The sequence below is a fragment of the Polyodon spathula genome, unplaced genomic scaffold (genome assembly GCF_017654505.1).
Source record: "Polyodon spathula isolate WHYD16114869_AA unplaced genomic scaffold, ASM1765450v1 scaffolds_1438, whole genome shotgun sequence".
NCBI lineage: Eukaryota > Metazoa > Chordata > Actinopteri > Acipenseriformes > Polyodontidae > Polyodon > Polyodon spathula.
Genome location: NW_024472918.1, coordinates 198,319 through 224,925, shown reverse-complemented (window position 1 = coordinate 224,925; position 26,607 = coordinate 198,319). Strand labels below are relative to the sequence as shown.

The window sequence follows — 26,607 nt, the reverse complement described above, 5'->3', positions numbered from 1 at the left end:
GTTCGTAGCAGCACCTAATATCTATATATATATATATATATATATATATATATATATATATATATATATATACTTACTTACCTCAACGGATTTTTGCCTAAAAAAACAGCATATGGTTGGTGTCTGTTTTTGTTATTTTATGTTAATAATACAAGCCCTTTTTGCACTCTGTGTGTTTAATGCATTTGTCTTATTTCAACATATTTATATAATTATTTTTAAAATCTTGTTTAAATCGGGCATTTATTTTCCAAGGTGTTTTTAAATTACATTTTTTTTACTGTTTGTAACTCATCAGTCTTTTATTAGGTCAAACTTTCTATATCATTTCCAACAAGAAACAGATCCACTGGTCAGTACTTCTACCAGAGGCTGGCCCCCAGGACCCCTCCTCACCTGCGTCTGAGGTGTGAACACCCACAAATTTTGGCCACCAGCCGCCACTACTGTCTAATACACTTATGGTTTCAAAGTGTTTATTTTCCATCTTATAAAGCTTTCTTTTACAATATAAAAATGCTTCCACACAGTTCAAAAAACGGAAAAATCTTGCCAGCTCTTGATTACACTCAAAAAGTAGGATATAAATAGTTAAATACACGTTAAAACAAATCAATCACTACAGGAATGGTTTTACTATACACATTGCATCCGGCCATTTTAAGTAGCCTTTTCAATTGTTATTGTTTCCTTTGATCCATTAATGTTAAAAAAGGCCATGCTTCCTTTATAAAAGGATTTATGTGGGCAATTTGCTTAATATAACTTTTTCATGTCAAGTTATATTTTGCATTGTATCTGCCAAACCCAGTTAAATTAATTGGTTTTCACTCGATATTTCTGAAATCTTGTCGATGGATTTTAGAAGTTGGGACACCATGCACAGCGTTTCTGCCTCAGACATCAACTGCCTGTAAAAGAAAAAAAAAAAGAAAAATCTATATATTAGAAAAATATGGCACGGATTGCAATTTGCTTTCAATAAAATATTAAAATATGAATCGGATAAAATATTAATGGTCACCTAACACAATGCTGGGGTACTGGTTGAGTTACAGCCAATAGTGAAAATGAAGACTGCCCTCTACTGATCCACCAGCACAACTTCAGGCAGCACGCAATTTTCTCTGGTGCTGATCCATCCAAGTACTAACCTCACCCAACATTGCTTTGCATCTGAGAACTGCTAAGATCTGATGCAAAATAGCACATCATCAGAACACATTTTGCATCAACTGTAACTATATATCAGAAACAGTGCAAACTGCCTTTCATAAACAGACCTCCAGGTATAGCAATTATAATTGCATGGCTAAAAATGTAAACCACAACATTAGTGTCCTGCACAGCGACTCTAACCAATGGTGATACTGGATACTAACTTTATAGAAGCCTCTGCGCTGCTTGCAGCTTTGTTGAGATACTCTGAAGCAACATGTGCATTGTGTTTCATTGTATTCAAGATCGCAGTTTCTCCAGCTCGAAGCTGCTTGTTTTCAGCTCTACAGATCTCAAACTGACTCTACAGAAAAATAATAAGGAAACAACATATCAATGTCAGATACTGAAACAAAAAAAAAAAAAGGCTTGCTAACAATTACAATGTAAAATTCTACAATAAAATGCAATAATCACAGAAGAAATTTGCAGTTTGCATGGAGGGGAACATTCCTGCAAAGTGTGGGAATATGCTTTAAAACAGGTTTTTTATTTTTTATTCTAGAAAATGAAACGGTAAAGTGTTTTGCTTTTTCTACCACAACTGCATGTGTATCTTCAAGGGTAATGGAAATCTATTGACCAGCACACTTCTCTGCTGGACGATGTAATCGCAATGGTTTGCGCTTGTCGTGTACTTGATAATGTAAAAGATGTGCGGTGACAGACTTCAACACCCGACATAACCTCAAGCCCCTGACTTGCACTTAACTGTTGATACTGTCTGTACTTTAATATTAAAACTTCATACCTGAAGCTGTAGAATTTCCTGTTTTAATTTAATGACGTTATTTTCAGCCTTCACAGCCCGTTTCTAATTCAAAAGGGAAAAAAGTCATTAATCATTCCTGCAGAGCTACGACAGCCTGGTGAAGAATTTGTGTCAATTCCTGGCATATGTGTCTGAATTGTCCAGAGACGAATTAAACAAATTTACGGAAATGCAGATTATACTTTTACAGGTTTTGTGTGTTGCTTCATCTGATTACCACATAAGTGAATGACGCAGCCAAGTTTTCAGGACATTAGGCCATAAAATATTTAATGTTGTTGAGGCTAAAAGCACAATATTCTTTGAAATACTGGGAACACTTTGTTGATTAAAAAACACAACAGATGATTGTTGTCTTGCATGCCTGAGGTCTAGATAGAACAGATGTTTTAAAAGCCATAAATACTCACTGTCATTAGCTGAAGGTTCTGCTCCACGGACTGAACCATAGATTCAAGAGCCCGAGCTTCCTTCTCTTCTTTTATTGTTCTTTTCTGCAACTCATCCGCCAGATATATCGCCCTAGCAGGAGAGGTAAAGATCATGCCTGGTTTTGGCAACACTTTACAGGAATTAAAATGCAACCTTCCCCTGTATTCCAGTAAGCAATCACACAAATCAATCGATGAATTCCCTGTACATCCTGTTTCAGTCATCACATCATAGCGAGTGGTGACTGATAAAGGAAAATAACATGCAAAGTGAATCTTAACAACAAGAATACAGGAGTTTAGAGACCTGTGGTGTTGCTGTTTTTAACTAATTATATGCAATTATAAAACTGCATGGGCAAAATGAGTGCCAGTGTCTTAGTGAATCTAAATGCCATATCTGGTGTGCTGTTTCGTTTTGTGTTTCTGGTCTACAACGTGATTGTAGAATTCCACTTAACATACGACTTACTTTTGTTTTTGTGCTTTTGATATTTTCAGCAGTTCTTTAACCTGTTTCCTTAGCTGGGCGTTCTCTTCTTTTACCTGTTAGTCATAAAAGATATAAAGCTTTAGAGAAAGTAAATCGGGGTTATGAAAATAAATTGCACAGTGTGTGTTGGTTGCAGGTTCAAAGCATAAATCTTACACTGCCTTTAACTAAGATTCACTGTGTAGTAAAGATGAGACTCTGGACAGTATGATTTAGTGCAGAGTGGCTTCCAAGACAACCCTGCGCTTTAATCCAGTGTATTTACAGGCTAACACAGAGCACAATACTGTTTGTATGTCTTCTATGCAAGCTTTTATTATACAAGTCAATATTACTGAATCGTTTGTGTGGAACTATTTTCAGAAAATCTGTTTGACCTGATTGGTCTTTCCTTTGGGAAACAAAAAAAAAACACACACACACACAGCCTTGTGGTTGGGTCCCCCTCTACCCCCAACAGTACTCATTTATGCCTCCTTAAAATATGGGGTTTGGAGGACTGCTAATTTGTCTTAAACTGATGGGGGCTAGAGAGTTGGTTGCTGTTTGTGTTTTCAGTCTGAAGAGTAGAATCAAATTCTTAATTTTGTAATACTGGGTTATTGTTGATAAATGATGCTTGTCTTACTTTCTCATGGTTATGTTGCAGTGTCCGAAATAGCACTTCCTTCACATACGCGTCATGTTCCTTCTCATGATCGTCAGAGGCAATTGAGTCATCTGTGTAGCTTGTCTCCAGCCACCATGAGTGAAGGGAAGCCCCTTCATTGCACTCAGTGGAAGGGGAGGCGAGTGGCTGGCGTGTTGTATTTACTAAACTGCTGGAAGAGCCAAGCTTGTGAGCTTCTTCGATGGCAGCAGGCTGGTAACTCCCGTTCCAGTCATCCTCCTCTTCATCTTCTTCTTCCTCCTCCTTGACAGACAGGCTGTGCATTGTGGGTTCTGAAAAGAATGGCTCCTGGACATCCAGGCTGAAGTTATAGCCCTGAGGAGCTGCTGTGCCCTTTTCCACAATAAAGGTGCTACCAAGTAGCTTCTGCAAGATGAAAGACATTTATTGAACTTGGACTGCACTAATCTATAGATCAATTGCCAATAACATGCCCCCACCCCCTGGTTCCTGTATATAATTTACTACTATTATAGTATTCATTTAGTTACTACTAGTCCTTCAACCAATGTAGACTGATTTCCAAAAATATCCTGTTTGTGCAGTGTCATGTAAAATACAGGTAAAAAAGTACAATACTTTATCCTTTTGGTTCCTTTTCTTTTCGTTGGTATCTTGTGTTGAAGATGTAGGCTGGTTCTTAATACGAATAAACTGCTTAAATGAAAAGGGATTCATTTCATCTGATTCTTCCTGTGGTTCATCTACACAAAGCAAGTATCAGAGAATATTTACTACTACGACTACTACTACTACTACTAATAATAATAATAATAATACAAAAACATTGCCTAAATAAACTAAAAGCAATGGAGTATATTAATACAAAAGATTACCCATTAGATGAATGATTTAGCCATACAAAATATATTTTGAACACCTAAGGGTGGATACAAATTGCTTTAACTTTTTTGTACTGGAATAAAGAGGTTAGTGGTCAAAATTTGTAATCAATGAGATATGCCGTACATTACTGTAAGAAGGCAGTTGCATTACACACTCTCAAATGTAAAAATGCATTACAGCAATGACTTTTTGTATAAACATTAATTTTGTAAAATAACAAAATATTTTATTCACACAAAATAAAAGTGGGACTATTTAAGCTTGCAGTAACAATAAGATATCAGCCTGGAGTTTCCCAGATAGCTGTTCAACCCTTTTTATTTTATTTTAATCAGTATTAATGGACAGCATTTCAGCACGTCAAGAGAAGCGGGTATCTCTGAACAGTGATCAACGAAACAGTTATTGAGAGATGCTGAGCATACAACACTCGGCATCAATGACTGGACTCGGGGTAGCCGCTGCTCGTACAAATGCTGAGTAGCACCTGGATGATTCAAATAATAATAATAAAACACAGAAACCGCCCCGTTCAAGGATCCATCCTATAAGTAAAACATCAAAATTAAAATCACAGGTCGAGCAGACATTATTAAGGCACTCGCTCATTCATCAGTAAATATTTAGCATTGAAAAACATAACTTACCAACTTCAATTCTCAAAGTTTTGCCGGAACCTGTGTGCTGTGCTTTAGAAGTTGTCATTGTCACTCACTGTAATCCTTAAGTACTAGTACGGCTTAAAAATGTACAACAAATAAAATACAAAATAAAAAATACACAAAACCTTAGTTCATTAAGACTGATACCCGAGTGCTAACTAATGTAATGCCTGAAAAAAAAAAAAAAAACACGAACAAATTTAGGGTACGATATATCCCGAATATTTCCCTTAATTCCAATAAACTCAATGTATATAAAACATAGACAGGTCCTGCTAACAATGTGTCAAGAAAACCAAACTAAACAATTAATTATAAAGTAAAACGAACGATGCGGTGTTGCAAGCAAACAACCAAAACAAACATTTACGATTTTGTTTTATCAAGATGAGAGTCTTTTCTTCATTTAAATATATATTTTTAAATTTAAAAGTAATAACGCGTTAACTTCTGTTCATTTTATAAAAATAAAAAAAAAACCAGTAATAATAATTCAGCTTTGCTGACAGCTCAATTCAAGTTGTCATCACGTGACTTGTTGAACCCTAATCACGTGACTAGGATGTCCCAGAACAGACCAATCACAGCAGCCTCAGCAATTTGGTGAGATTCATTTTGATACAGCCAGGGCAGCCTGCAAGAAGAGTATTGCTATTTAAAAGCGAATAACAAGTTTCAATGAGCGGTACATGTTCATTAAATTAATAAGAGTATTTTACCTAACGTTCGAAGGATTTCCGTTCGCCTTTTTTCATTTTAAAAAGTGAACAACTGCACAGGTGATGCTTTGGTAGTTTTTAAAGACTCGTTTAAGGAATTGTATCAAAGTCTACTGTCTTTGTGTTTTTTTGGGATGTGCTTCGTGTAGTAGTATGATAGTCATTGGATATGCTTTGCTGTATTTTGTGTTGCTCGGCATGTATTGTTTTACTTTAAAAATGTTATTGTTCTGTCTTGCATAATATCGGAAAAAAGACATTGAAAAATAACCCTATAGTACGAGTTAATACAACTTCACCAGTATAACAGTACTTCATATATTAACAGTGCTGTACAGATTCACCATCATCGCCTGCCCATCTTCCTCCAGTCCAGGTCACGCCGCAAGAGTGCGGTGTATACTTTGAATTGCTCTCATTGTAGTGTGTCATACATACAAGGGTAGAAAACGGATTTATATTCCCAATTACCAAACGACTTTAACAAATACTTTGGGCAGAACTGTTGGTATAAGAATTAAGTCGTGAAAATGTGCTGAAGGCTGAAGCACAAATAGAATGTCGAACTATTCTTATATTAGAAAGGAAAGTGTCTGTACTGTACAACATAATAAAGCAGCGAAGTGCTTTTACTGTGCAATGCACTACAGTCTACATAAACCACCCTAACCACAGTGCTCAGTTTGTCTAACCATAATTATTATATTAACATAGCATTAGGAGCAAGGCAATGCACTTCTTGGTTTCAATTGAACTCCCTGGGCAGCAGTATAACAGGGTAAGATATTTAATGCATGGTATCCTACATTTTTGCGAGCAGTGCCAGAGTATCCTAGAGGCTAAAAGGTTTCATAGACTGTAGGCATGAAATGTGTTTCCCAAGCTTTGGACAATGGAAACGAACTGGGCTGTCAACAGTAGTTGCTTGTGAACTGGAATGCTCAGAAGAATACAATGTCGAGTAATTTAGTCAACAAGCTACAGTTAATTGTATTTAAGGTTAACTGAACGTGACTGGGACAAAGTGCCTCAAGTAGGGTGTTTTATGCCACTCACAAAGATGGCATCCAACGCTTATATTCCACTTTGAAAAACGGCAGCTACCTCGATACCTTAGCAAAGATGTCTGCACCCATAAACACGTTGCGTGTTATGCAATTTTTTGCTGACTTGAGTGACACTTTGTTCGTTTGCTGATTTTTTTTTTTTTTTTACATGTGATTACATTTTTTTTTTTTTTTTTTTTCATTCTGTAAATAAACACCAAGTCCGTTAAAATACTAGCGGTTAAAACAGGAGATGTTTGAAGGAAGAATAGTGTTGTTTTTTGTTTTTTTTTTTTTTTTTTTTTTTTTGTCTGTGACAGCTTCCTGGGTGGAGGTGCAGTGAGGGAGGGATAGTGGACGGTGAAAACTGCACCACCGAAAGACAAAAGAGGGGAAAAAAAAGAAGGGACACATTTCAAGCAAACCGGTGAGTTAGCGATTTGTAATCTTTTCAGTTCTATTCTATGCGTATCTTTAAAATAATATTTTCAGTTATGTGTTAACAACGTATAATTTTCGGTGACTGTTAATGCGACTGTTCTTTTTAATGGATGGGGTGGTGCTGATTTTTTTAATAATGCTGCGCGATACCGGTATTTGAGAAACAGTAACATTGGTCTCGGACAACTTTACATTAACAAAAATGAGGGCTACCCGAAAGAAGCAGATGTAAGCGATTCCCCCAAATTAACCGATTGTACAAGAATGCATTTTTATTCGACGTGGTAACATGAAGGTACAACCAACCTCAACTATATATATATATATAGCTGTTGTATTTCTTAATTTATTGGAGAAGGGATTTCAGTTGTTGTTTAAAGCACGAAATATATGACCTATTTAAAACGAAAGAGTATATCTGTCCAGTGTGTCGTACACTACATTGTTATCATACATACCCATGTCCTGCATACAAAAGTACAGGCATACACTGGCATATTATTAAACGGTTTAATTTAACCAGGTGTCAATATACTGTAACAAGTTAGCCCATACATTTGTATGATATAAATAGCGGTGCATCTGTGGCACAGTTAGATTATAATATCCAGTGTTTGTTGTAATGATGTTGTATTAAATTAACTGCATATGCCATGTATCGCTATTGTGTCTGAGATTTACTCGAAGGGCGGTCACATGTGGATGTAGTCTCACAATATTATTGTATTTTAGTCGGTTGGTAACACAATGTGAATTTCAACAACACTAAACCTGTGGAAGGCTTTGCAGATTATAATGTTCCCAATGTAAAAGTTGTTGTATTTCGCTAGCAGTTTATTCAAAAGTGATAGGAAACCATGGATGACATCAAATGCATTTTTAAACATGCTTCATACACCAGCAAGAAAACGAGCTTCTATAGTGGTGACTGCACCGACACTGCAGTGAGCAGCAGTGCTGTAGGGCAATATGCTTTAGTTTAAGAACAATGATTGGCAGCCTGTTTGCCATTAGCAACATTTTAAAAGTGGGAGTGAATGTGCTAATATATAGGCCCTACTAAACTAATAGAATATACTGATCTGTATATCTATGAGCAGTGTTGTTCGGTATAAGACACTGAAACTATTAGTTATCCTAGGGTAGTCTTTCTGTAAAGTTCAGTGAAAGAGCCCTTGAGGAGGTGTGGGGGGTGGAGACTTGATAAGGAACCTGTCTTGTTAATACTAGTATCTTTCTGGATTAGATTTACACTGCCTTCACTTTCTCTGAATAAGTAACTAAACGATGTTCTTTTCCCACATAGTGGGGGGGAAAAAAGTAGGCTTAATTGACTAAAGTTGAATTAAATATTTTAGTGGTACAAATATGCAGGTATGGATTAGATCTGTGTAGTGTACAGGGTACCTGTGTAAGCACACATTAACTAGAATATGTTTACCCGCAGAACAAGGTTTTTCTAAATTTTAATTTCTCTTGTTGGGGAATAGTGCGGACAGGGACACCAATGTTTTGTCTTCACTTCTTTAAGAAACTCTGTTGAAAATCGATACGATTACTCTCTTAGCACGCAAGTCGTCAAAGGCCACGTTGACCTACTTATGCCTCAGTAATCAGGAGGACTTCGACTTCAATCAGTAAAGATTCAGAGAAATGGCATCGCATGCTTTCCTTTACTTGTGTTTACAGTGTGTTTGGTATAATGTGCCGTGCATGAGGATCTGGGTGGTTTGATGGATGGTTAATCATCATTGTAAGTTGGTGGGCTGAGGCAGCTTGTTTTCTGTAAAGTGTGTATGGTTCTTTATTTCTAATGTTAATAAAACTAACATTGGCAATTAACAAATAGCTGTACAACACTTACACAGATTCAAAATTGATTTAAGTTGTGATATACACTACTAGCCACAACTATACTCCAATGTGCTGCTCAGTGTGCTTCCCTGTGATCAAACCTGCAGTTTAATAACAATCCCTGAAAGCCCACCTCCTTCACCTTTTCCGAATGCTAACAATGCTTATCCTCGGCTTCTTGCCTTCTCTTCAGTCTGACTCTAACCTCTCCTCCTTTGCTTCAGAACAGGTATCTGCTCCCATGGCGCGGAGGGAGAGCAGGGTCCCTCGAAATTGTCGGGTTCACACACACAGGGACGTCATACGTTTACAGCACCTGGCACTGGAATACAGATAGCACAGCCGCCAGGGGTGAGTGCGCCATGCTTGAAACAAAGGATTTCAGTAGCTTATGCTTTTATCAAGGGCAGGGTATAAAAGTCAGGTTACGTGGATGTAAATATTTCAGGAGCAAGGAAACATGCATGGCTGTTTTAACTTTTTTTTTCCAGCTGGTTTCAAAGTAACTGGAATAACACAAACTCTTGCTGTTTTTTCCTGGAATTCTCTTCTATTATGGCATTATTCCATGTTCTAATGAATTTGATTATGGGAGTGTTTCTGAGATGATGAGCTTTTAATAAGATATTGTTTTAAATATCTTATAAAAAAAATATTGGTTTAAATTTGATACCCTGTCATTCTCTTATTCTACATTGTAATACATGCTGTCATGTAATCTACTTTCATGATCGCAACCCCTGATTGGCTTAACTATAAAAAGCTACATCTTGGGAACTGCACACCCAAATTTGATAAAACTTTGTTAGGACAGAAGAACAGAATCCCTTATTCTTTTTAAGGTTAATCATTCATTGTACTTTATTTCCCAGCAGTACTTTAGCCACCATGATGTTATTGGTTAAACTAAGACACTGTTTGAACAGAAGACAGGTGCTCAGCTGGCTGGATAGATAGTAATTTTTGGTTAAACAAATGAAAAAGGGAAAACGGAGACCGTGGATAGCTCTGAGGATGCATGAATAACAAGGACACGAGGGAATCTTATACTTTAGAGTTAATATAATGGAAAACCTTCTTTGTTTCAGTCCTGTTTAATTGGTTTCTCTGGATCATTGCCTTTTCAACATAAATAACCTGGACAGATTGCAAAAGCATTGTGTGCAGTTGGTTATTTCAACTCAAGTATCTAGCACATTGTTTTTTTTTTTATTGATTTGCACAAAGGCGTGTGCCCTTGCTTTATAGATATTTGTAAACCAGAGCTTTTGTACAGCATGTATTTGTAACAACCCATCTATAGTACAGTATAATGCTAAACTCAGCATCAAAGCTATTTTGCAGTCATCTCCCAGCTGCTGTTAGTACTGTATCAATTTCCCAAATGCCTATGCAAACCACAGCCTCCATATATTCATGCAGATTATTTTTTACGTTTTTTTTTTTTTTTTTAATCGAAAAAAAAAAAAAAAAAAAAAAAAAAGTTAATTTTACAGCTTTTGTTACTGGATTTGTATTTCTGCTACCAGTCTCAAATCTTGAAACAGTTTGTTACATGACACCAGGTTTTATAGACTGTTATAAATGGCAGCATTGTTGATTTGCCTGGGATACCAAGACCTTCTCCTAATGGTTCTCTTCACAGGATGTGGTTTCCTATTGAAAATTACGACAGTCTGCTGAAATTCATTGTTTAGTGCCCATCTCGGATCAGATCAGATTTCTAATTGAGAAGAGTGCCTGATTAATACAAATTACAAGAGGATGTTTGTAGTTGGTATTTAAACCTTTTATAGACCTGGAGGGAAAATACATGCATTTGGCATTTCCCATTTGAAGACAAAGAGAATGCTGGCAGGCTAAAACACAAACATGAACGGTGGTGCAGCTAAAAGTGCCTTTTCATGGGGAAAAGTTGCTTAATTAATAAACGTAATGAGATTTAATTAGCTAGGTCTGTTCTCTGAGTCAGACAATTGACACATTCAGCATGATTTTCAAAAGGGGCAAAATAAGAACTAGGATGCAAAGTGATTTCTAAAACCTGACCCGGGTCACGAAGTATATGGCTTTCAAAGAGTTTACATGAAATTAGTCGTGTATTGACTTGTCGGCACTTAAAAAATCTCAATCAAGTGATGTTGTTACATTAGTCAGGCTTTAAAAATCGTTTTGCGACCTAGTTTACCCCTTCTGAAAATCATGCTGATTTGTGTTTTGTATACAAAACTGCACTGGCATGCTTTCTAAGGGAGGAAGGAAAAAAAGGTTGGTGATGGTATTGTTCTTAATGTAAAAGCAATGTTAGTAGGTTTCCATTTTAATTTGTTACAATTTGCAGTAACACTGTAATGTACAGCCAAGAGAACAAGAGTGTTATGCTAAAGGCACTTTTTTTTAAGGTTTAAATTAAAATCCATGTACGGGTGACCATGCAACACAGGAATGTAGAGTTGTTGCCGTGTCACATGTTCAGCCATGGATTTAATTAAACACACATTTAGCAATAGACTCCCTTTAAAGACCTGTGATGTCTGGTCTGTGGTTCGTCCATTTAAGAGTCATTTTTTAAATCGTCACAGATTGTGCTGGATACACCTTTTTGTTGTAGCCCCTTCCTTAATTTTCACTTAGTCAATCGAGATGTTTAGTCTGACGGGTGTTGACAAGAGTGAACTGGTATAGGAAGTCTGGAGTTTAAGAGACACAAATATACAACGACGCCAACAACAAGAAATGTAAGCGTCACCAAGGCCGTCAGACATTGTCTTTACTTTGTTTACTCGTGTCTTGTATAAAGGACATAGACAGGGCTGTTTTATTTTTATCACGCCAGCACTGGCCTTCTGGCATGAGAAATAGTTAACGTTTTATCCCGGGGGGTGGGGGTGGGGGGTGTCTCATCTTTATTCCATTTCAGTGGTAATATTTACACAGTAAATTAAATGCTTAACAGGGCGAAACCAAAAGTTTACAGTGACGATAATGTTATGTCCAAAGGTTTATTTTACAGCCACATATTTAGGACTAGATCTCTAGACATAGCAGCCTGTGTTTATTGTCTGTCTGTGAAACTATGAGAAAGAAATATGTCTAGCTGGGTGGTCACTGAGTAAGCTTCACTATACCCCCCACCCCTCCCCCTCTCCCAGAAGGAAATGCAGTTTGCTGCCTATGGCTTTGGTACGTTTGGACGTGGGAGGCTTGTTGATTTCAGCAGTGCTGTTTTTCAGAGAATAGATGCTCCCATAACAATCTGGGAGTAATTGAGCAAGCCAGACAATGAGTCTGCGATTCCGGTTTGTACTGGTCGGTTTTTGCAAGTGGCCCAAGTGTCTTTTTTTTTTCTCCCTGTGGCTGTTTAATGTTCAGGGCGACTGGGGGCCATAGTGGGGTTTCTGCCAGTGGCGGAGAATATTTTTTTTACAAGGACTTGAAATCCCTTTTAAAGTTCTCTCAGACAAAGAAGCCGTTTTCCTTGAGATAGAAAGGCTTACTGTTAACTGCTGAGTTCACATATTTTTAACAGCTTTTCTAACCAGGCAGAAAGAAGAACAAGAAAATGTTTTTTTAAAACCGGTCAGAATGAATCATGTTTCATGCTGTCGGCCAGTCCTTGAGATCCCAGGTGACCAGTGTCTGTGTGAGGAGTGTTCTCAAGGTCAAAGATTATTTATCAGCAAAACAGGTCAATCAATTAATAAAAAAGACCTGTCTGCATTTGTTTAAATTAGTGAGAATCTGTTTAAGCAAATAAAAATAAATTTGTTAAAATAAATCTGGCATTGTGTCAAATACAATTAAAGTAAAAATGGGCTCAAACACTACCATAGGACTGTGCACTTTGTTCGACTACATTGTCTTGGTAGGAAACTTCTACCTGTGATAAAACGAGTTAGGTTTGCTGATCTTTAACAAGCTGTTGAGGGAAACAAGTGGTGCAAACCACTTTCTGATGTCCAGCATCTGTGTGTGCTTTCTCACAGAAGATGCTCAGTGAACGAAAGAAAGAATCTATATTGGGTTATATTTAGTTAAAATTTTAATCCAGGACTCCTAGTGCTACTGGTATCAATTGTGTTACATGCAGGTAGAGTATCAAAATATATCTAAACACAGTACACATGAAGCCTCCATGCCACCAGGTTGTGTCTGCAATGCGTTACCTGACATCAGGTACAGGGTTCTGTGTTACATAGGAGGCTCCTGTAGGTATGCAGGTCACACTTCAATCAAATTGCGATTGAAACATTGTAAAGACATTTGAATTTGATCAAATGAAAAGCAGTTAATCACAGATGAATGTTTTACACTGATGACCATGCTAGTCCAGGCATTTCTCGTCGTCGGTTCCTTAAAAGACAAAGGACAAACTTACAAAAGGCATTCCTTAACACAGGAGAGGATCACAGTTTGGGGATTTATGAAGCTGCCTGTCTGTCTGTCAACACAACAGTTAATGTTTTAAGTGAGAATCCCCAGCCATTCAGGACCTTGCTGGAAGAACCTCACAGCTATCAAAGCTGTTTAAAAAGAAAAAAACATGTAGATGGGTTGGGAAAATGTATAGCGGTGCACCATAAGAACACATTTAAATTCTTCCCTGTTGGCCTCTTTGTCATTCACAGCAGCCCCTAAGGAAATACAGGTCTGTCTTGAGCCAGGAATTTACTGTCATGCCTTAGAACGGCAAAGCTTCTGTAGAAGTATAATGTGCTACAGGTAAATTCACATGGAAATGTTTACAGTTTGATTAATATTTATTGTACGAAAAGAAGTGTTGTTTGTATCCAGACTTGAATACGGTGTGAATCTGAGAGGCTCCTAAAACAGCAGTAGGGTAATAACACCGGAAAGTGCTATGAATAGTTCAGAGGAAGCTGGAGTTTTGTTGGATGGGGAAGAAAGACTCTGTAAATTATCAAAATTAGCAGTTCTGTGATGACAAAAAAAGTGTACGATTGTCCAATATTGCTGGGAGGAATACAAGAGTGTTTCTTTCACCTTAAACCCATTACTCTACGTTTTTTCCTCTTACCCACCCCATCACCTCTTTCCATTCTCTGTGGGTAGGGAGCCGTGATTACACAACCTTGTGGATTTTAGCAGCAGCCTGTGGATCAGTAACACAGAGGGGGGCTGTTTCATTGTGCAGCGCGGGGCACAGTTGAATGCTTGTTTCTATGCTTGTGAACAATTTGGAAATCATAGGCTTTTTTTTTTTTTTTTTTTTTTTTTTTTTTTTAAAGTAGAAAACACTTGTCTATTAACAGATCTATGAGCTTAACCGTTTGCAGGAGCACACTGATGTTTCTGTGACTCTTAGACAAACACTGTTCTAGTTTTATTGATGTTTTAGTATTTCTAGTTTTAAAAAAAGAATATTTAATGATGATGATAATCAAAAGACTTCCAAATGTTTTATAGCTGATATTTGTTTTTCCTGCAACTTCAAGCTTTAAATACTTAAACCAAGTGAGTAGCATTACACCCAGTGCAAAGGTGAGGTGTGGCGAGGAGCAGTGCCTGCTTATTGTAGGCTGGGAAGTGCTGTTTCTCGCAGTAGCTATTTTTTGTTTTCAGTAGCATCCAGGATAAGTCTCGATTTCTAATGCACAAATACAGTAGAAATCACACAAACAAAAATGTCAACGACAAGCCAGTGTTCCCTTTTATTTGTTTTTTTTTAGCTTGCCTTGCAAGGAGTTTTAGATATGGACAGTGCTTCCATTTGCACATTTTTCAATAGAATAAAAAAGTACATTCTGACTTGTGTTATCCTGAAAGGCACCTTGCTGTCTGTTTTTCTTATCAACAGTGCCACGTTTTTGCAGTGGAGGGCATTGCATAGACACAAGCTTACTCAGCTACTTGGTATGTTAAAGGGATACACTTACATTTTATTTTCTTCCCTGTTTTATTACTCTGTCCTGTGTGTTCTGTATGATTCTCTGTTGTTGAGGCGGGGAAGAAAATTAAGTGTTGCACTGTGCATTAAACCTCATAGCTTTTCCATTGTGCAATATTGTAAGTCAGAACATGTTTAATTTATTAATACATAAAACCTTTTAAACATACTTCAATGAATCAACAATAAAGAGCTGTCTTTTTTTATCTTTTACATTATCAAAGAAACAGAATCGTACTCTTTCACAATCAACGCTTTTCCAGGAGTTTAATTGAACCGAGTCAGCTCAAAAAAATGGACAGCACGTGATCAAAAAACCCCTGAAAACAAAGAGTCCTAAGAATAGAGATCTGTCCATTGAGTGAAATTTGGATTGAATAAGGACATGGTTAATGCGGGACATTACTAGAACATGTGTGTGATTAGAATTGCAGTGTAAAGCACGATATGTAAATTGTGGTGGTGTATTACAATGAGGTGGGTACTTTGCTGTACACATTGTAATGGCAGACATGTAATGGCCTCTGTTGTGGTTGAATCCACTTTGCATCGAGTCAATACATCTTCAAGTGTAGCATTATCAGGCTAATTGTTTTATTGTTGTATTAGAAGTGATATGGGTATTATATTATTGGTACTCCACACTTTTTCTGTGTTATAATAAAGTTTACATTGATCCTTTTAAAGTAAGTTTGGTCTGTGTCAATATTAAGAAGATAACAGTTTTTTTTTTTTCTTGCATTGGTTAAATATAGTATTTTATATCTGCCGGTCAGATTTGCATTGTAGGATTTACCGTGAGGCTTGATGTATGTTTTAAGGGACACATCAGCAAACCACTGCTCTTTTTCCATGCCTAAAATCTCCTACGTTCTTCTGTTTAAAAAATCTAAAAAATAAAATTGGGGAAAAAAAAGCACAAATGAATTCAATCGCAGGAATAGTTTCACAAGGAATTGAATAGTATTTACTCTAAGGCAAGGTACTGACTAACAAAAACTAAGGTGTACAGTCAGTAGGAGCTTTGAGATAATTGCAGAGTAATTATTAAGAAATTGTATAACCCTATAATTTAAGTTTTTTTTCCTTTTTAAAACCAGGAGTAGTAAAACAAAGTCTTTGGCTGCCCTGACCTCGTTTTGTTTCCTGTGGTCACCTCAACACGCTGCTGACTCTGAATATTTTTGATACTTACTCTGAATAGGCCTGAGATATATAAAAAGAAGAACCTGTGCAGTTTAAAGACACGATGTCTCAGGAAGTGAAGGAGGCTCGTTGGTGCATGTCTTGTTTTGGAGAGGGAGGGGCTGACATTTTCAGACAGACCTAGTGGTGTGATCCAGTGTAGAGAAAAGCAGCATTACTAACTCTGCAGGGGCAGGGCGTGTTTGGGAAGTGGTTTGAGCTGCCATTAACGCTTGCATGCAGGCACTATACATCGCAGGGGAGCTGTTGCATAATACGTCTTAACAACAACAAGAGGTGGGGGGGGGACGAACGGGGGACTACAATGTCAGCTTGTGTGGTAAGTCTTTGTGCTCTTAGACTTTCAGAAACTTTAAGTTCTACACTGGGGATGGCAGCAGCACCTAAACAAAGCGCGTGAGCTTTTTTTTAAAATTTTTTGACCTTGGTAAAAATACAATCATTTCAACCTTTTTATTAATATATATATATTTTTAGTACAATTTTATATAACTTTACTGAGATGCAAGAGCAAGAAAAACTACAGTTAACTTTTATACAGTTGCTGTACAGTACCTCAAAATGTTTGTTTTTGTGCATACTGTAGCTTTGATAATTACGTTTTTTTTTTTTTTTCCAGCTGCTTCATGTGGAACGTCGGCTGGTTCTTTTTATCCCAAATGCAGACTTAGAATTTTTTTGACAAGGTTGAAACAACACTCAGCTATCTGGATATAAAAAGTGGTACAGAAAGTGGAACATGAGGTTTGAGTATTTGTCACACCATTCAGGATTACAATACAAATACTATTATAGGGCGAGGCAAATACTTGGAGTACTGGTGGAAGGATAAGAACTTCTGCATTACCCTTTAGTTACTAAAATGGGTATATGAAATACAAATTCACATCGTTTTTAAAAGGGAGTAGCAAAAAATAAAAAGCTCAAGATTGAAGTGATCAGCTGTTTCTTGATGCCATAAAGATGCCTCATGTTTAGAGATTTAGAATACCGGCCTCTCTCTCTCGCTCAGAAAACATATTTGCCTAACCTGAACACGTAGTGTTTGCTTAATTAGACACAGTGTTACCCTTCACATGATTGTGCAGGGCATAAATTGAAAGAGACTTGATTCCTATACCGTGGCGGTCCTTAACACCTAGCAGCCCTCTGCTTCATTTTCTGCTTCGTCTATGTACAGTATTGTTTTTTTTATTCTAACAGCAGCAGCTTTGTCTGAAGTTTGAATGTTTTCCTTATGCAGTTTAGGGACACGCGTGCGCAGGTGCAGAAAGATATCGGTGTAGATTACAAATACAATTCCATCTTAAAAGGGCATTCTATGTGGAATGTACTGTAAGTGATGGTTAACAAACAGGTTTCCTGTGGTGAAAGTTATTTTGAAGGGATAAATAATGGATAGCCAACTGTTTAAGTCCGAGCTGGTGCTTAAAATGGAGACATCTGCTGGACAGAAGTTTTCATCTGCTGTTTAAAATGTACAATGTGTAACACATTTTTATGACATTTGCCTACTCTTATATGCCTTTGCTGCATGGCTGTCTGAAATAACTAATAACTGGAATATTAATTACGTTATGCTTTGTTTTACATTTACATTATGTACATCCATTTATTAATGCTTTGATTTGAAAACAAGAAAGCTGTCCTTCCTTCACCTTTACGATATTGTACCAATCAATGGCAAGTAACTTCTGCCATGTGTATTTTTAAAAGCTGACTGGAATTGAATTTTCCCCTCATCTTGGGTGCTTTTACATACATACATTTTTAAAACCAAGACTTGGATATATTTATGTTCTCTAATATAATGCTGCTTCTGATACAAGTTGCTTTGTTTAATATGTGACCTCCTGACTTGAAACATGTCAAGTGGTTTAGTAATACTAAAGCTTTAACACGACCCTTTTTTGTGTGCATTTGCAGGTAAACCATGATTCCCATCACTGAGCTTCGTTACTTTGTTGACACCCAGCCGTCGTACCGAATTCTGAAACCATGGTGGGACGTCTTTACCGATTACATCTCTATTGTCATGCTGATGATTGCTGTCTTCGGGGGCACCCTGCAAGTCACCCAGGACAAGATGATCTGCCTGCCATGCAAGTGGGTGGTCAACAAAACCTGTGACGACACTGTGAGGCTCCCTTCTGACCCAGTCACCCACCTGTACACCAATTCCACCATCACCCCTGTCCTTCAGCTCCCAGAACCCACAGGGATAAAGTACGACCTGGACCGCCACCAGTATAACTATGTGGATGCTGTGTGTTATGAAAACAAACTGCACTGGTTTGCTAAATACTTCCCTTACTTGGTGTTGCTGCACACACTCATCTTCCTTGCCTGCAGCAACTTCTGGTTTAAGTTCCCCAGGACTAGCTCCAAGCTGGAGCATTTTGTGTCCATCCTGCTCAAATGCTTTGACTCTCCCTGGACAACGCGCGCCCTGTCGGAGACAGTGGTGGAAGAGAGTGACCCGAAGCCGGCCTTCGGGAAAATGAACGGCTCTATGGACAAGAAGGCTTCCTCGGTGAGCGAGGACGTTGAAGCCAGTGTGCCCATGCTTCAGAGGACTAAGTCTCGCCTTGAACAAGGGATTGTGGACCGCTCCGAAACGGGAGTCTTGGACAAAAAGGAAGGGGAGCAGGCCAAGGCACTTTTTGAGAAAGTGAAGAAGTTTCGCACGCATGTGGAGGAAGGGGACATAGTATACAGACTCTACATCCGGCAGACCATTATCAAAGTGATCAAGTTTGTGCTGATCATTTGCTACACGGGGTACTATGTGAACAATATCAAATTTGATGTGGACTGCATTATTGATATTGAGAACCTCACGGGTTATCGCATGTACCGCTGTGCCCACCCTTTAGCCACCCTCTTTAAGATCCTGGCTTCCTTCTACATCAGTCTGGTGGTCGTCTATGGGCTGATTTGTATGTACACCCTGAGCTGGATGCTGCGTCGCTCCTTGAAGAAGTACTCCTTTGAGTCTATCAGAGAGGAGAGCAGTTATAGTGACATTCCAGACGTGAAGAATGACTTTGCGTTCATGCTACACATGATCGACCAGTATGACCCCCTCTACTCCAAACGATTTGCTGTCTTCCTGTCGGAGGTGAGCGAGAACAAGCTGCGGCAAATGAACCTCAACAACGAGTGGACGTTGGACAAGCTGAGGCAGAGGATCACTAAGAACTCCCAGGAGAAGCTGGAGCTACACCTCTTCATGCTGAGCGGGATCCCTGACACTGTGTTTGACCTCCTTGAACTGGAAGTCTTGAAACTGGAGCTGATCCCGGATGTCACCATCCCACCAATCATTGCCCAGCTTGTAAGCCTGAAAGAGCTCTGGCTTTACCACACGCCGGCCAAAATTGAGGCCCCGGCTCTGGCCTTCCTGCGGGAGAGCCTCAAGTCCTTACATATCAAGTTCACTGACATCAAAGAGATTCCTCTCTGGATTTACAGTCTGAAGAACCTAATGGAGCTCTACTTGACGGGTAACTTGAGCGCGGAGAACAACCGCTACATCGTCATTGATGGCCTACGGGAACTCAAGCAGCTTAAGGTCTTGAGGCTAAAGAGCAACTTGACCAAGCTGCCTCAGGTTGTGACGGACGTGGGGGTTCACCTACAGAAGCTGTCCATCAACAACGAGGGCACGAAACTGATGGTCATGAACAGCTTAAAAAAGATGGTGAACCTGACCGAGTTGGAGCTGATCCGGTGCGACCTGGAGCGAATTCCCCACTCCATCTTCAGCCTTCACAACCTCCAGGAGATTGACCTGAAGGACAACAACCTGAAGACCATTGAGGAGATCATTAGCTTCCAGCATCTTCACCGTCTCGTCTGCCTTAAACTGTGGTACAACCAAATTGCCTACATCCCTATCCAGATTGGCACCCTCACCAACATGGAACGGCTCTACCTGAACCGGAACAAGATTGAGAAGATCCCCAGCCAACTGTTCTTCTGTCGCAAACTGCGCTTCCTGGACTTGAGCCACAATAATCTCACCTCCATTCCAGCAGACATTGGCTTCCTACAGAGCCTGCAGTACTTTGCTGTGACTGCTAACAGAGTAAGTAATTACCCATATCATGTTGTTGCATGTTTTGTTTTTTTCCTCCTGTTATTTTTCTTCCTTACACAACAGTTGGTGCCAGTTATTGAGGCCTCCTCTTATTCAGAATGCAGTTTCGACATTCATTCTGCATGCATTGTTTTTTATCCTGCTATCATGGTGTTCAATTTCTGTACAGTATGCCTGCCAAAACCTGTAAAAAGAGATCATACAAACATCTAGTTACACGGGTAACCATAGGTAACCCAAGAAAAAAGGACAACTACTTGAGGCTTGGTGGACCTCTTTGTGGAAATGTACTTGCATAAGGCCTTTGCTTTATTTTGGGTTGTATCTGGCCAGGGTATTGTGTAAAAACAGAGCTAGTAGAAATTGGGTGTTTACTGGCTACTTTGTGGCAGCATCCGAAGCTGCTGATCTGGTTTAAATGGCTGGCAGCCGGACATCACTGTGGGTAGCTAAATTATAAACGTGAAGGGAATTGAAAAGCTAGGGAGGTTCAGTTCATCTCAATCCGTGTTCTCTTGGGGTCAGAAGTGCATTACTGAAGCCGCAATTGACCTCATCCACGAAAAGATTCGCTTAACTAACAAAACAGTTGTTTTAGTTAAAGGAAACCCTGAGTCTGGATGCATCCAAGTCATGTGGATTGTGTATTCTGGGGCTACAATGCAGCTCAGTTGTCTTAAAGAGGTAGATTGTTTAGTTTTATAAAACTTATTATTTTGCAATTCAGTAATTCATGGTTCGGCCAGGTTAACGGTAAATTGTACTATACTTTACTGCACAAGGACCCTTTGCTGTTTCATAACTGTCCATATTCTACTTATGTGCAAGTCAGATAGCAAAAAAGTTTGTCATGTCATCCACTTCCTCATTCTTGCCCAGCAACATACAGGACGTGAATACTTACACAGTGTAACAGAGTGATCTTGGAAGGCTTTCCGAATAAAATTTCTAGCTCAAAGGCAGGATTAAACTTCAAGAATGACATCGGTGAGGGCATGTTTAATCATTTGGTTTTATTTACAAAACAGCTACAAACCATCTATGGCATAAAAAGCATTCCACTTTACCCGCAATATTTCAATGGTTTTGTTTTTCTGTGGCACGATTATGATGATTATTGTTGGATTAATTAACAGAAAGCTGCGGGAGCCTAAAGTACTTAACATTTCATTTGAATTAACCTGGCATCGCTTTTCTTGCCATGTGTGTCTTTTATTTTTAGTTCCTCGGTTTTCTGTTGCCTCCACTTTGGCTGCAGTATCCTGGTCTAACCTTTTACTGCATTGCACACACGGCCTTGAACAGCAGACAGTGTGCGTCTGTAAACCTGGCATTGCAGCTGCGTGTGGTACACTGGATCAATGGATAACTGGAAGACATAGTTCATTGCAGTGCATCTTTTAGCTTTCAGAAGCAAACTGCTACAGCTGGTACTGACCTGCCTCGCTGTGAAATACCTAATCCCTAGAAGGCATATCACAAACACTGTACTACAGAAAACATCCGTTTTTCGTTCACTCCAGTTTCTCCCCCGTTTGTAATACTATACCCTGATACTCTTTTGAGCCGCTGTAACCAATCCTTACCTTTACCTGAAAATCTGTGTGTCGTACAGTATGTGTAAGGCATTTGGTGATATTTTATTTTAACTTAGGTCATGATAGGCCATCCAAAATGTCAATCGTCTGCATCTAAGGTGAATCTAGGCTAGTGTCTTTGGGGTAGTCATAGTTGGGGGTGGGGGTTGCTAGAGACTCCAGTTGTATCCTGTTATTGCCTTTGGATACACAGTAAAAAAAAAAAAGAAAGCTGCAACATTGAAGGAATCTCTCTATAAAGTGTAAACTGGCTGTTCATACCTGTAATTGGATTTGGTTTATATTTACAATAATCTGTATCTTGTAAAAGGAAGCTGAACTGGCAGAGGTAAGATATTCTTCTGATGTTGTTGGGGTGGTTATTTCTTTATTTCCAAGTATTTATTTTGTTTTTTTCTCTATACTGGATGCCGACACTACTGTTATGAATATAAATACTTATGAGCTGAGTGACCTAGAAAAAGTCTTGTTTGGTCAGTGCAATTACTTTCACTGGTACAGGTAGAAAAAAATAATGAAATGGCAATGGAAGGAATTGCTTCTAGGACACATGTTTTCTCACATTGAACAAGTCCACTATGACTGTGTTGCCGCTAGGTTCTGGAGTTGACTGGGATTGTTTCTGTGTTTCAGATTGAGGCTCTCCCACCCGAGCTGTTCCAGTGTAGGAAGCTGCGGACCCTGAACCTGGGCAACAACTGCCTGCAGTCCATGCCCTCCCGAATCGGAGAGCTGGCCAGCCTGACCCAGCTGGAGCTGCGGGGGAACCGGCTCGAGTGCCTCCCCGTGGAGCTCGGCGAGTGTCGGCTGCTGAAGCGCAGCGGCGTCATTGTGGAGGAGGACCTCTTCAGCACACTGCCCCCTGAGGTCAAGGAGCAGCTGTGGAGGGCTGACAAGGAGCAGGCTTGAGCAGCAGATAGGTAGCTGGCAAAAAAAGAATGCAAGTGAGAACGTGAATCGGGGGGGAAATAAAAAAAAAAATGACCCACCCGCCTGGGAACGGAAGTCTGAGAGAAAGAGAAGGGGGTCTGAACAACAACAAAAATATGGCTTCCAAAGCAGGAGTTATTCCTCTGGGTCTGGAAGTACAAGGAACACGGACACTTTTCAGTGCAGCAGGAGGCACGGAGGGAATCTGCCATGAGGGAAAGGAAGGCAGCAGTCCAAATGGAAATAACCCTTTCTCTGGAACGGAGGGATGACTTTTGACACTGCCATGTAGCAACCATGACAACAGTTAACCTCCAAATGAACTTGCCATGCAGACTTTGGACAGATTTACAGAGCAGCTCGCAAAGAGGTGGTTTGACGGCTCTGTAGTTAGAAACTCGTCTGTAACTGATGAGGAGGAAATCTCTCTCTCTTTCAGTTGTACTGGGTTTTCAAGAGGAAATTATTATTTTACTTTGGTAACCTAAGGTTATATACACAGGAGAACATGATTGCATAACTTGGAGCCTTTAATCAGTACAAAAGTACAGACTGAATCCTTGTCTGGGCTCTCTTAAAATTGCTGTTTTTTGGGGGCTAATGGGGCTGCGGTTGTCAAAAACATGCTGCAGATGTGGCAAAGAGAAACCAACCTGGATCGTTCCACATCAAATGGACCAATGGTCCCTACCTCATCAGCCTAGATTATTTTGATATTGCGTTTCAATGTACCTAGAAGTGTTTTAGAAGAATCCCAAAATATTATCCCTCAACTTTAAGTGAAGGTAGGGGGTTATCTTGACGTGTGAAAACGAGCACTGAAAAGGGATCATGTTTGAGAGGTCAGATCTTTCAAAGTATTCACACAATCTTCTTGTACAAATACATTTTTATTAGTGTCGTCTACATTTGGCACCATGGCATAAACGTTTGTGGTCACCAGTAGGTAATAGGTTGACGCGTTACTAAAGATATAGAGTACTTTTAAAAGATTGTACCTCTTAAACATGGCCCCATTTCAGTGCTTGTTATCTGTAATATTCGGGGAGTCTTCCAAAAACACTGCAAGATATGTCCATCTATCTAAAGAATCTGAGATGGTGAGGTGGGGAAGATCCCAAAATGTCCATTTTGGGGAGGAATGTCCCACCTACATTTGATCTAAAGAACACTAGTTTTCTACAGTCTTCACAGCAGGAGTGAGGATCCCATAATATTGTAGCTTTATGACAAATTGCATGTATGCCTAGAGCAGTGGTAGTGGCAGGGGCAGTGAATGGTAAATGAAAAGCCCTGTGTTGAACCCACTTGAGGTGATCACAGCAGTTCACAGTACTTGACCATGATATTGTGCCTGTGTTTATGTGAATAGCAAGAGAGCATTTTTAATGGTGTACTTTGAGTGTAGCTTACTGCATTATTTTCATGTCCCCTTCATGGTTTGTTTTACTTAATGAATTTTGTACACAGGGTAACCCCACTAAATTGCTGGGAAGTATTTCTGATTATGTTTATGCAGTACAGTAGATCAGGTATGAAAAAAGATCCCAGATCTCCAAAAATCCCTTCTTCAAAAATAACAAGAGAATAAGTATTCTATAATATAGGTACTATGTGTAAAAATATCAAAGCATAAAAACAGTAGCGTATTGTGAAAGTCTGTTTTGACACCCATATATTTTCTATCCAGCATTCAGTTTTAAAGGGGCTATCCTGTGTTCATGTTTTCAGTAGTAAAATGTACTTGGTTGTAAATGTAGAGCACATGTGCCATTCTGGCCATCCCAGGTTGTATGAAAGGTGCCAACATTTCCACAGGATCTGAGCAAAGGCTCTGCATCATCCACTGAATCTTTGGCAGTATTGATCTTGGTGTTCCAGCCAAACTTTCCAAAGAGAGGTTTATTTTTATTTAGAAGCGAGCTAGCATCATCAAATGTTTTATACAGTATTATTTAAACAAACAAGCTAAATACTGCACAGTGTAACAGCTGAGATCGTCCTTCTCACTATCATCAGGCAGCAGTCGCTGGTTATGATTACAATTCCCCAAAATGTCAGGTGGGTCAGCTTGAAACCCTTTGCACGCCCATGACTGCAGAGGATCCAGTTCCTGGTGTTTTGGCCACTTATTCCTGATTGCAGTAACCAGTGTTTGCCTTAAGTTGAGAACGGTGTAAATATGTAGTGTGTAAGTGGAGAGTTTTGAGGCCAGTATGATTTTAATATGTGTGTGTGTGTGTGTGTGTATATATATATATATATATATATATATATATATATATATATATATATACACACACATACACATATATGTATACTTTTAAGCTTTTATGTTTTAACAAGACCCAATCATCATAATAGCACTCCATGTCTAAACACTGAATCATTAAAAAGACTGGTAATTGAAAATTGACTAAATTTCATGAGTGATTCATAATTTGTTTTTGCAGCTCAGTTCTCTTGAATCAACTACAGATTTAACATATATGCTATTATTATTATTATTATTATTATTATTATTATTATTATTATTATTATTATATCTCCTCTTTATAAATCATTCAAATAATACAGCTCAGGGCACTATGTTAGATGGCCTCCCAGTGGTTGGAATGTTAAGGGTTAAACAATGGCTGTCCTATTTGTGAACTAGTGGAGGTGTGGGGAGGGGGGGGGGGGGAGTTGGAGAAGGCATATTGTAAATGCAATTTTTATGAACAAATCACCCCTTCTCCCTTTTCTGTTTCCCTCCTGTAACCGGCTTCCTCCTCCAATTCAGATTCTTATGTAAACCCCTATGGACTCCAAAAAAGAGGCTTGATGGAAACTCCACTGCTGTTTGGAATAGGTGTGTGACTTTGATCTGTAATTCTGCTATTGGGTTTGTTTATCAACAGACTGCGACATTCCCGAAGTGGAAGGATCAAGAGGATTTGTGCTCAGGCGCAAGAACCCTACTTTTCTGCTTCGTTGCAATACCATAGCAGTCCAAACTGGAGCCATGCGTGCACCTGAACACGAACAGATAAATCAAACATATCCAAGTTCAACAGAAGGAAAAACCAGCAGATAGTATTACGACTCTATTCTACAGTAATTAATCAAACTTATATATCCTTGGAGTAAAATAACATACAGTAACTTTTTTTTTCCCCTCCACGAATACCTGTGCTACAAGTAGCTGTTGATTTGCTTTAAAACCGATAAGCTTGAAGGGAATGAGGAGAGGGGGGTGTTGGAATTCCAGTGCTGACTTCTTTATCTAATAACTTGTTTCCCTAGTTGCCAGTTAAAATGTATTCCCACTTTACATGGCTAACTGAAACAGTATATTCTCTGAGAAAGCACTGAATTTACACACCTGTGTTTTCTTAAACAAAGTGCACCATTGCTTAATAGTGAACATGCTTGAACAATACTTTAAACTGAAAGACTGATAGACTACTGCACACTACAGTGGACTAATAAACTGGATAGTGCAGAAATGAAAACGCCAGTTTGTACAGAAACACATAATTGCACACTTGCATATGCTCTGTGAAATATTGGTGCATAATAATGTTATGTATTTTGTAACGCACCAGAGAGTGCAATACAAAACACCATTCTTTAACCATTTTCAATAAACCATACTTGTCCATTAATGTAAATGCAGCTCTGCGCCTCTCTATTTTAATGTGTACAAGTTGCAGGTCTTTTGAAAGCACT

The 26,607-nt window shown here is 38.9% G+C and overlaps 2 protein-coding genes across 6 annotated transcripts; one reads left to right on the top strand and one right to left on the bottom strand.

Annotated features, from left to right (window-relative positions):
- Window positions 1-462: 462 nt before the first annotated feature.
- entr1 (endosome associated trafficking regulator 1) lies at window positions 463-5,629 on the bottom strand. The gene is made up of 8 exons (XM_041242886.1): window positions 5,078-5,629; window positions 4,164-4,288; window positions 3,543-3,950; window positions 2,894-2,967; window positions 2,401-2,512; window positions 1,970-2,032; window positions 1,383-1,522; window positions 463-911 (listed from the first exon to the last, which is right to left on the bottom strand). Exons 1-8 carry the CDS (start codon window positions 5,133-5,135, stop codon window positions 812-814), a joined length of 1,080 nt encoding a protein of 359 aa, XP_041098820.1. The 5' UTR covers window positions 5,136-5,629; the 3' UTR covers window positions 463-811.
- A 131-nt stretch (window positions 5,630-5,760) lies between these two features.
- Window positions 5,761-25,312, top strand: lrrc8aa (leucine rich repeat containing 8 VRAC subunit Aa). 5 transcript variants are annotated; one of them, XM_041242888.1, is made up of 5 exons: window positions 5,762-5,871; window positions 7,178-7,284; window positions 9,382-9,503; window positions 18,193-20,356; window positions 22,600-25,312. In XM_041242888.1, the coding sequence occupies exons 4-5, from the start codon at window positions 18,200-18,202 to the stop codon at window positions 22,873-22,875; spliced, it is 2,433 nt and encodes an 810-aa protein (XP_041098822.1). In that variant the 5' UTR covers window positions 5,762-5,871; window positions 7,178-7,284; window positions 9,382-9,503; window positions 18,193-18,199; the 3' UTR covers window positions 22,876-25,312. The 5 variants fall into 5 exon arrangements, with proteins under 5 accessions (XP_041098823.1, XP_041098822.1, XP_041098821.1 ...); XM_041242887.1 differs by having other exon boundaries at window positions 9,377-9,503; XM_041242889.1 differs by lacking the exon at window positions 9,382-9,503 and having other exon boundaries at window positions 5,761-5,871.
- The last annotated feature ends 1,295 nt before the right edge of the window (window positions 25,313-26,607 follow it).